The sequence below is a fragment of the Sinocyclocheilus rhinocerous genome, unplaced genomic scaffold (assembly GCF_001515625.1).
Source record: "Sinocyclocheilus rhinocerous isolate Xijiao unplaced genomic scaffold, SAMN03320098_v1.1 scaffold2637, whole genome shotgun sequence".
Taxonomy (NCBI): Eukaryota; Metazoa; Chordata; class Actinopteri; order Cypriniformes; family Cyprinidae; genus Sinocyclocheilus; species Sinocyclocheilus rhinocerous.
In genome coordinates this window covers 168,541-179,673 of record NW_015641805.1, presented here as the reverse complement: position 1 = coordinate 179,673, position 11,133 = coordinate 168,541, and the positions used below count along the sequence as shown (strand labels likewise).

At 35.5% G+C, this 11,133-nt stretch overlaps 1 protein-coding gene across 1 annotated transcript in view; it reads right to left on the bottom strand.

Annotated features, from left to right (window-relative positions):
• Positions 1–10,491, bottom strand: part of LOC107755296 (sulfhydryl oxidase 1-like) — a 26,534-nt gene extending 16,043 nt beyond the window's left edge. Inside the window, exons 1-8 of the mRNA XM_016572044.1 lie at positions 10,126–10,491; positions 8,775–8,875; positions 7,028–7,076; positions 5,890–5,992; positions 5,234–5,324; positions 4,716–4,861; positions 1,217–1,351; positions 535–664 (exon numbers count right to left, since the gene is read on the bottom strand). Coding sequence (XP_016427530.1) covers positions 535–664; positions 1,217–1,351; positions 4,716–4,861; positions 5,234–5,324; positions 5,890–5,992; positions 7,028–7,076; positions 8,775–8,875; positions 10,126–10,414 — 1,044 coding nt within the window. The 5' untranslated portion in view covers positions 10,415–10,491. The remainder of the gene's footprint in view (positions 1–534; positions 665–1,216; positions 1,352–4,715; positions 4,862–5,233; positions 5,325–5,889; positions 5,993–7,027; positions 7,077–8,774; positions 8,876–10,125) is intronic.
• Positions 10,492–11,133: the final 642 nt, after the last annotated feature.

Here is an 11,133-nt window from a genome sequence, read left to right as displayed (position 1 = left end):
ATTTTTATATGCATTGCAGGTTTTCTTTAAGATAAGCAATCCCAGCCTAAATCATTTTCAAAAAATATGGTAAAAACAAATGAGTCGAACAAACCCTTTAAAATGAAAAGAAAATGAAAAAGGATGTGACGGAACAGAACATCACAGCAGTGAACAGGAATATCTTGGATGTGTCCTTAAATGTCAGAAATTAATCTAAACAACCTTAGCAGTTTTGTAACCTGCTGCTATGTAAATATTTTCAGCAATATTTCAATTGCTGTACCATGTTTGTCACAAGTACTGATATATTTTCACCCTGAATCACCCATATGACCATATGTTGTACTTTCTAAAACCTGACTGATCTTATAATATCATTCAAGACTACAGACACTGAAAATCTCTATGAGAAACACATCTTGGATTGAAATGTTCAGTGTATCTCCCTCTAGTGGTTTGTTTTGTGAACTGACTAGGCTGATACAGATGCCATGATATAAAAGAATTCAAGTGGATATTTAATGTGTGTGTGTGCGTATTGATGTAACTCACCTTAGCCAGTACATTTATGTACTTTTTGAGTGCAATCAGATCATCTCCACTGATGCTGATGTGTCCAGACAGCTCTACACGCAGAGAGTAATGCAGCGCTGATTCCAAATCAGACATATAAACGCGTGTCCTACATGAACGCACACAAAAATATATGTAGGATTACAACTGTGCACAACTTAAATCATGAGAGAGTCCACATGATTCAGTAAACCATTTTGTTAAGACTTCAGCTACAATAGATCATTACTGCATAAAACATTATTACATTCTGCAACACTTAAATAAAACTTTGATTAATAAATGTTCAAGTATGGCCATATTTGAATATTCATGAACTACTGATCTGTTAAGTGTAATAAGACTTATTAAAAATGCTTGCAAAATTTAAATCCTCTAACATTTCAGTGAATTTATCCTATGTAAATAATTGTTACATTAATTGCATTGACATTTATGCATTTGGTAGACGCTTATATCTAAAGTGACTTTTCATTCAAAGTATCCATTTTATAATTTCATGCATTTCCTGGGAAAAGAACCCATGACCTTGGCGTTGCTAGCGCCATGCTTTACTGTTTGAGCTACAAGAATGCACTGAATTTAAATGATGCATCAATATGTAAAATAAATCTAAATGTGAAAATAAAATGACTAAGTATGTCAGTTTGTGTGCACTAACTTGTTAAATGGCCTCCATTCCTGTAGAGTTGAGTTCTTGATAAGATCAGTGATGGGAATCTGGGGTTTGCCTGTCCGCACTACCCCTGGCAACCTCTGGAGGGCGTATGAGTAAAAGGTACGAGCTTCATTGAGTCTGATGGAGGAGCAGAAAGAGGAGTGAGGGCGCACACCACTAAATATAACCTCAAGTGTGTGAAAACATGTGACAAAATAATGTGGAGTAGGTGTCATGTCTGCCAGACTCCAGAAGAGCTGAGACTAGTCCATGTTTTTAGAGCTGCTGCTTGTTGAATCAGTTCAGTTTGGGACAGGAATTAAAAGAAAAATTCTGTGTCAGCCGCGCTGCACGGATGCGCTGTTTTCGTTCAAATCAAAGCGTGAATACACGTAGAAAACGTATCTTTGTGTCGCGGCTGACACAGAATAGCGTACGCTGCTTGCGTTCAGCAGATATTCTCCAAAATGGCGCTGCGGTGATGCGGAGAGACACAGAGGAGATGAAATGTTTAATAAAAGTCGTTATGTCGTTCCAAACCCATAAAAGCTTCGTTCGTCTTCGGCACACAATTTAAGATATTTTGGATGAAAACCGGGAGGCTTGTGACTGTCCGATTGACTGCCAAGTAAATTACACTGTCAAGGTCCAGAAAAGTATGAAAGACATCGTCAGAATAGTCCATCTGCCATCAGTGGTTCAACCGTAACATGGGGGTAAGCGATTAATGACAAAATTTTCATTTTGGGGTGGAGTATCCCACCGGTTTGGGTCTGGATTAGAGTAGAGTAGGTTAGAGACAGTCACTCTACATCCAAATATACCTAATTCCCTACAATATAGTATGCAAAAGTAGTATGTCAGTATTTATGAAACAGTAGATGAAATCTGAACTAGCGCATACAACGTGGCAGATGTAGCACGGATTGCATTCAAATTAGATGCATACTTACAGAACATAACGGGTCAAGAAATACATTCTTTATCAGATGCATTACATACTTTGATAGTGTGTGATTTTGGACATAACTTTGAAGTTACAGCTGGTAGTAGAGTTATAGACAGGAAGTGAGGGAAAATCATTTGTGACTAGAGAGATCAATATATTAGACAGGCAGATTTGTTGTTTGAACATTTTGAGATTTGTTGTTTAGTTCATATTTTGAATTTCACAGAAATTCTCATAACGAGGGACAAAACAGGGTACCCTTACTTTTGCTGAATAACTGAAGTATTACTTTGCCTTGGTGTCAATTCAAAAATATACTGACAGCCTTATGGATGGATGAAAAAAGCACTAATATTTTTCAGTATAAATTTCAGATTTCATATTACTTCATATAACGTGAATTTTAAGTAAATATTACCAAAATAAATAAAATATTAACAAACAATAAACAAGTCAATGGAGTGGTACAGAAATGACAATGTTGCGCTTACAGTATAAATGTTCATTTCATTTTTATACCGTTCAATTTTTCAAACATTTTTAAAAGTCTCTCATGCTCACTAAGACTTCATTTATTTTATTTTATTATATATATATATGAAAAATTTCTTAATATTTGTGGATTTTTTAGGATTCTTTTATTAATAGAAAGTTCAGAAGAACAACATTAATTTTAAATTGAAATCTTTTGTAACAGAAGTCTTTTACTGTCAATTTTGATCAATTTAATGCATTCTTGCTGAAAAAAGTATGACTTTAAATAAATAAGTCACAATTTAAGGTCCAATTCTCACTATTAACTATGACTTTTGCCTCAATAAACTCCAAATTTGCTACTTATTAATAAAATTCTGTCCTATCTACATATTATTCCTCTGATGTCCGGTGTTCCCTTCTTTTCCTGTATTCTGTCTGACATTATCCTCTGTATTATTGTTTGATGTTATCTTCACCTATTGGATGTTTATTGTAAAGTGTCCTTGAGCTCTGGAAAGGTGCTATATAAATAAAAATAAAACGTATTAATAGTTCGCAAGGTAGTTGTTAAGTTTAGGTATGTAAGGTTATGTAAACTATGGTCATGCAGAACAAGCTATTAATATGTGATTTATAAGTACTAATAAGCAGACAAAATGCTAGTAATATACATGCTAATAAGCAACTAGTTAATAGTGAGAATTGGTCTCTAAACCGAAGTGTTGCCAAAAAATCTTACTGACCTTATTTTATTAATTGGCTTTATATCTGCCATTGAGCCAATACAGTCTATCAGTATTGGACATTGATATACTCATTTTTGCAAACCACTATTTCACTAAGTTAGATGTGTTTTTGAGACAGTAACCTTTTTTAACAATTCTAGAAATTGTCTCCCATGTCTCTCTTCTCCTGTTTTCTACTATCATCTATTCACCTTTCTTCCTCAGATGAACAGATGGTGGGTGTGGTGTGCTGATGAGATGTCATTACTGATCATTACCCTCTTCACTAACCCTGGCAATCAAACACCACTGCGCATTCCTGTGTCTCCAGCACAGGAGGACACACACTCCCTCATCTACCCAAGCTTCAATCAACCCTCACCGGAGAGACGGGGCGAAGCTTGAGGTCCCCAGGGTCTGACGGCACGCTTCTGAGACCACCAGGACCCGAGATGGTGGAGATAGCATGTGTGTTTATGTTTTTGAGCATGCTACACGAGATCAATCACGCATTCAGACCTGACGGGACGCCATCTGTTGCTCTGCAGAGCAGGGACTGCTTGGCAGGTGAAACGCAGAAAAGGAGCACCATTGTTTCGCCGTAGAAGATTAAAACCCCCCTCAACACACCCATGCACACCATCAAGCAGGACGGAAACAACATAAACCAAACATAAATCATTTCTCTTTTGCATTTGTCATCTAAAGGGCCCCACACCCATGCCAAATTATTTTTCTCAAATAAGCATAACAAAGCCAGCAAACCTCTGATTTATGCTCCTGGTTAGAAATGATTATGAAAGCTCTGTGATCTTGAATAATTGCATGTATTAAAATTCTGTTGTCTCATTGACATGGCCAGATGTTGCAGGATTTCCTGCAATGGCTAATGATCATAAAACTGAGAAGACGAGATCAGGCAAATGCTAAATGCTTAATTATAAGAATCTAAGAGTAAAATGCCTCGGCTCTAACTCATGTTAATGCACTATGAAAGAGATTAAAGGTGAACCGTGTAATTTCAGTCCCTCCAATACAAGTCTATGGGATTTTTTTCAGCAGTTTTATCAAACACCAGGCCAAAATCTTAAGTCTTGCACCCTTTAATACTTTAATATGATAGTTTTAAGTATTAGCTTTATTAAAAGTGATAAGCATTAGCTAAAGCTTAGCATTAGTTTTCAAACATCCCAAATACTTCTCTTGTCTTATGAATTTTTTTCCCCCGAAATTATCTACGCATCGGGTTTAATTCATGATTTATTGTAAAATACAGTCCTGAAAAACCCATGACATCAGTCTGAAGTATTATATCTGCTACAGGGCCATATGAAGGAAATTAAGCACTTACACTTTGAGTCTAGAGATATGTCCCGATGAGTTGTACAGGTAACATGAAGGAAAATCGGTTACACCAAACCTGGACACCAAACTTGTCTCTGTGTCCAAAACCCTGCGCACAACTATGTTTTCATACTGCAACAAATCCAATGTCACCTAAACAAAAAACAAAAACAAAAAAAAATTCAAATGTCATGTAAAAAAATAAATAAAAAAATAGGTGACAGAATGTATATCTAAAATGTACATTTTGTACAGATAAATCCTACTCAACAAAAGTTTTTGTGTATTTTCTCAATAAAGTCTTAGCTAAAAAAAACTTACAAGCTAAAATATCTTTGAAGCTTGAGAATGCATGGGAAATTGTAATTGCATGGAAAAAATTACTATTAATAAAATAATCAGAATCTTTTGTTTTGTGGTCCATGAAAGGAATTTGGGCTTGGAACAACATGGTGAATAAATTACAACATTTTCATTTTTGTGTGAATTATTCCTTTAAATCATCCTTGTGTAAACTGATCTCACCTCTCTCCCCACGTAGGAGTCTTTACTCTCAAACACAAGAGCGAGGAGCTTCACATTGTTGGTCTGAAAGAAGTTGTCTATCTCTGCCTCACTGTCAAGAGAAAAAAAAGATTAGATTCAAATAAGTTGAGATAACGTAATGCAAACCATCAATAATGAGTACATGGTCTGACTGTAGAGTTTACTCATATGCTAGGGAGTTTACTAAAAGTAAGTTTTGAGCCTTGAACTAAAACATACTTTAACTATGATGTATTTTTTTCTGAAATTAATAAAAACACTCCTGTGTAAATTATTTGACATTTCTGTGCTTTCTTTTTGGCTCTCATAAGACAAAAAGCTTTTTTTTTTTTTTAGCATTTCCTGCAATGATTTGACAGATGACACCAAAAAAGAAAAAAATAAGATACAAATCAAGTATATGGCGTGTCCTTTTCCTTCCCTATTTGAGCGAACTTTTGAACAGCAGCTTTGACTAAACAAACAAAACCAACATGCACGCTGACCGTTACAAGCAAGCACTATTTACATTCAGAACTGATACATCAGCAAACAGATGATAAAAGATGACATCCAAACCTTTAAGATTTCAAGTGCAAATTAAAACACAGATATGCTTTTAAACAAGTTGAAAAGTGTGTGGACAGTGTTCTAACCTAGCTGTCTCTAAAGGTGGACAAGCAGGTGGCCAAGTCTCATTGTGCATCTCCAACTTATTGATCATGTAGTGACGAAGGCCTCTCACATCCCTCGAAAATCCTATATGAACATTTAAAAACATGCTCATACATAAACAAAGGAAAGTACATCACAAGTAAACATCAAAGATCTTTATTAAGTGGCTAAGAATTGGATGAAATTTAATAGTTCACCTGAAAATGTCAACTTCTAGCAGAGGCCAGATTTACTAAACAGGGCAAATCAGCGTTAGACTGCAATCCCATAAAAGTGCCAATGGGAGTGGAAACTCTTCCAAATGCATATGCAACAAAGTCAATGTGTCTATGCCTTTTCATTACTTTTTTTCCCCACTACTTGTCTTTAGTAAATCCTGACAGTAGTTTTCAACAGCAAAAGGGGGGTTTGTGCTAGTGCAAGCTGTTAGTAAATCTGGCCCGTTTTGTACACAAACCTATCATATGACTTCAGAATCTGAATAACAATTGGAATATAGTGCATGATACTATTTTGAGGCTTGACAGTCAAGGTTGTGCTACAAATAATCAATAGTCATCACATTGACAGGCTGGGTTGTAAATGTTCTGTCATGCTTTCTTTTAATCAGTCAGTAAAATCTTAACTGTTAGTATTTTTAATGCAACATATCACAAGAACTCCTGTAGCAAGAGCTCATTTGTCAGCATCTTGGCTTTTATTTTTATTTTGCAATCGCAGTGTGAAAAAGACAACAGTTGCTGCAGTCTTGCAATCAACCGATTTAATGACCAATAGCCCGTAAGTTATTTGGCTTGACAACATTCTCTCCCCAAAGCATCTGTCTCCCAATCTATTTTGGGTGGAATGGTTTAAAACTTTATTTTCTTCACTTCTAATCCCTATTTCCATCCTCAATTGTAGGAATTTTTAAACTAAACAGAGCAGATACTGTACCTTCTTTAACAATCAAATTGTTGGAATTTATAGAAGATATATAGAATATATGTTTTTAAATTCTGTATATTTTAACAGCATCATCAAACATTGAGGGTGTGTAAACAATGAGAGAAATCTTTTAATTTTGGGGTGAACTATTCCTTTAAGGACACACTGGAATAAATAAAGACACATTTTTACCTCTGAATTCCTGGCCCCTGGACTCGCTGCTTGAATAAGCAGGGAAGAACTGAGAAAGACAGAGGGAGATCAGTAACGATGCTACTTGAGCCCTTCACATCAGTTGCATGCCTGCAGAGCCTAATTGACAGCTTTAGTCAACAGCTCTTTCTCTTACCCCCTTAAAATGCATCAAAGCTGTGGAAGAATTTCACTCTGTCCCTTCATAAGACTTTATTTTACAAGACAAGAACACACAACTAGACTAACAAAATCCAGATACAAAAAACACCCAAATAGCGAAGGAACATCTGGTGATGAGTTTCAGAATGTTTCCTTGAAGGAAACTGATGCAGTATAATAATTCAAGGAATGCAACAGTTAAATGTTTATGTAGAGAAAGGACAAAGAACTGACAGATTCAGTTACATCAGTTCGTCCCTCTGGCTTCAGCATAGCCTGTACCCATAGTGCATGACTGAACAAAGAACAGTTATTCATGAATAAAATGGATTCATCTGTGGAAAAAACTCACAAGTCATGCTTTTTGTGCTCAGCAGAGGGCCTCATTCATGAAACACAAGCAGAATGAATTTACCTGTAAATCATTTGTCACTGCATCAACAATTTACATAAGAATGGTTTTATGAAAAATACATACAATTTTTTTTCTCCTCATATTTCACAAACAAGGACCAATAAATGCAGTCAACCATTTTTAAAGATGATTTCTTATCTTTATTTCCATTTATGGCCAATTTGACTACACACACAAATTTACTAAATTAACTGTATAATACTTTTTTACTGCTGATCCTGCACATAGGGTTATTCGGAAGATAAAATTGTATTGCTCAGGTGTTGCTTGCATTTTCAGAGCTCAGAGGACATTTCATCTAAGTATTAGCTTTTTCTTAAATGTTTCAATTCCAGTTGTATAAAATAAACATCGCATAAAACAGAAAATTATGAAATATCACTACCGTTCAAAAGTTTGATCTTGATTTGTTAAAGATTCTTATGCTTACCAAGGGTGCATTTATTTGATTATATATACATGGTAAAATAGTGTGAAATATTATTACCATAAAAAAACTTTTTTATTTGAATATTTTTTTATGCAATTTATTCATGTGATGGTAAATCTGAATTTTCATCAGCCATTACTCCAGTCTTCAGTGTCACATGACCCTTCAGAAATCATTCTATGCTGATCTGGTGCTCAAGAAACGTTTCTCATTATTACCAAAGTTAAAAACGGTTGTGCTGCTTAATAGTACAGGCCTCTTTGATAAATAGAAAGTTCACATGAACAGCATTTATTTCAAATAGAAATATTTATAAACATATTTAGTGTCACTTTTGATCAATTTAATGCATCCTTGGTGACAAAAAAAAATTAATTAAGAACCCCAAACTTTTGAATGGTAGTATATATACTATAAAATGTTATTTTACATAATATGAATTAATGAGAAATAAATTAGAATTCAATGGAACATGTTTCCATTCATAATTTAAATCTCAGATTTGTTATTGCAGAATCTCATCACAAATTGTTGAGATCTCTTCTGAAACTCTGGAGGTGAAATTACTGGGGTTTGTTTCTTAGGAGGAAAAGTTTCCATTTAATCACATTGCTTGCTAGTTGCTACGACTGAGAAATTAAAAACATTTGTGGGTTTTCTTTCCTACAGGGAAACAATCGTTGAACTATAATTATAAACAACCACAACAATAATTGCATGCTCTCTAAATTGCACACTACCTTCAGAGCGGGATATCCGGTAATGCCGAAATTGGTGCACACTTTTCTGTTGCTTTCATCAGCACAATCAATAGCAGCCAGATCAACAGCAGGCTTCCATTCTACAACAGCAACACAACACAGAATGCAGAGTTTACGAAACTGAATCAATGCACAGAATGGGATCGATAGTGTTTTTGCAAATGGATTTCAGTTGCATGTTGCAAAGTTTGTGTTATGACGGTAAGGAGTCCATGGTTAAAAACATCAAACATCTGTCTGTGCAAATACAATGTCAACACCATGTCAAAGAGCATCTGGCACAACATGACCAAGCAGTGTTTCTGATCTACACTGAAGATACTGTGTTCTCATTCACAACATATGCTCCATTAACCTTTCACAAAGGAGACTTCCAGGTGTCAAAAGAGTGTGCTTTTGATGAACAAGTGATACTGTCAACCTAAATGAGGCAACTTAAAAACCTCAAACCTAGAGCTACACAAGAGGAAAAAATATATGTGCACTTTAAAGTGGTTGTGTCTCAAAACCTAAATGAACTGCCTGCATTTGTAAGTAGCAAAATTAACTCGAAATGCACCAATGATGCCCATAAAAGCTGTCCAGGTAGACAGCTCACTATTTCACTAGGCAGTCTCACTTGGTAGACCAAATAATCTGACATGGTAGGTAACGCACTAAATCACTATTTAGGCTTACTAGGTAGCTCAGTTGGCAGACCGGTCACTAGTTCATTTGGTGGGCTGCTTGGGTTTTGAGACATTGCTTGTTTGTTTATGTCAATACCGTTGTACAAAGTAGGCAGCTCACTACTCATTGTGTAACCTAGTTAGCAGCTGTCTACCAGCTTTTCTCAGTTGGCTATGTGTTTGTAACTATCCATTGACCACTAATAAAACTCATCTGTATGTAAATTAGTCATCATCACTGAGCTTACTTTAACTTTAATGCAGGTAGAAGGTTTCTGAAAACAGTTTGCACACACAGAATTAAATGTTTTGCGTAAGAGTTAGGATAAAACCCCTCACAAAAATCACTATGGTACCAAAAATCACTTGTAACTAATGTAAAACAGCAATAAATATATTTAAAATATCCTTTAAAACTTGTAGACGCTTATTGCCATTGTGTTGATTTATTTTTGACAACAGCTGTGGCAAATACCAATTACAATACCACAGAGCTAGTGTAGTAGCCATAACAGTAACTAAGTTTCGGGGGAAACAGGTTACCATGGTAAATGATCCTGTAACGGAAGTCCAGCAGTTTTGCATAGACGCTGCAGGTCACGAACAGCTGTTAACTGTGAGACAGTATATCTTCACGATGTGGAAATATGGAGCAAACTAACCTTTAATATCTCTGGCGAGGTTTTTCCAGGTGGGTGAGAACGCGACGCAGTGTCCGCACCAGGTCGCGTAAAACTCCACGAGAAGAGCCGCGCTGGAGTTAAAAAGCACGGAGTCCACATTCTCCGGGGATAAAATAATTATCTGATCCGACGCTGTGTACAGCCCGGCTTCAGCGATTAAAGAACTAAGACTTATAAAAGAAATAAAAGCACATAAGAAAGAGTTAAAGGGATTTAATTGGGTTTTTGTCGTGTAACAAGACGTGGCACAGCAGCTCCGCCGCGCCATCTTCCCTTATTTCAGCTCCAACTAAACTAACTCTATTAGAAAGTGATAGAAAGTTTACAGCGACTGGTCACACGTTCAACTCCCTCCCACTTAACTCTACACAGCTCCCTCTCTCTTTGAACTCCAAATAGCTCTCACAGGAGTCACAGCAGAGCACATCAATATGGGTGTTTTTTCAAACTTCTTAAACTTTTATGTCCCAGTGTTTGTTTTTATTAAAATATATATAGGCTATTTTTCTTTTTGTTATATGAAGGTCACATTAAAACTGTCTTGAAAACTTTTACCATGCCATGACGTTCAGTTGGTTTTTACGTTTAATTTGAATAATTGTATCTTGTCCCAAGCCCAATTATTATATGAATTGTGTTTAAAACTATAATAGTCCCAACAAAGAGTGAGATAAATATAAACCACTTTCATTTTATAATTTTCAAATGATTTCTATCTATTTGTACACAAATTAAAATCGTCCCAGAGTTGTGGCGTTATTTCCATCGCGAACAAAATTTTCAGTTTTTTTTTTTAAAGTTATGAATTACAAAATGTGGAGAAAGAAAATCAACAGAAAATCAAGTGTTGTATTATTTACAGACTGAACATGGAGGGAGATAGATATATCTGGTTGTATATGTTTACTTATTTTCATTGATATGTGGATGCTAAATGTCATAGCTATAGCCTACTTTTTTTTGCTGAATTAATCACATTAAGTAATC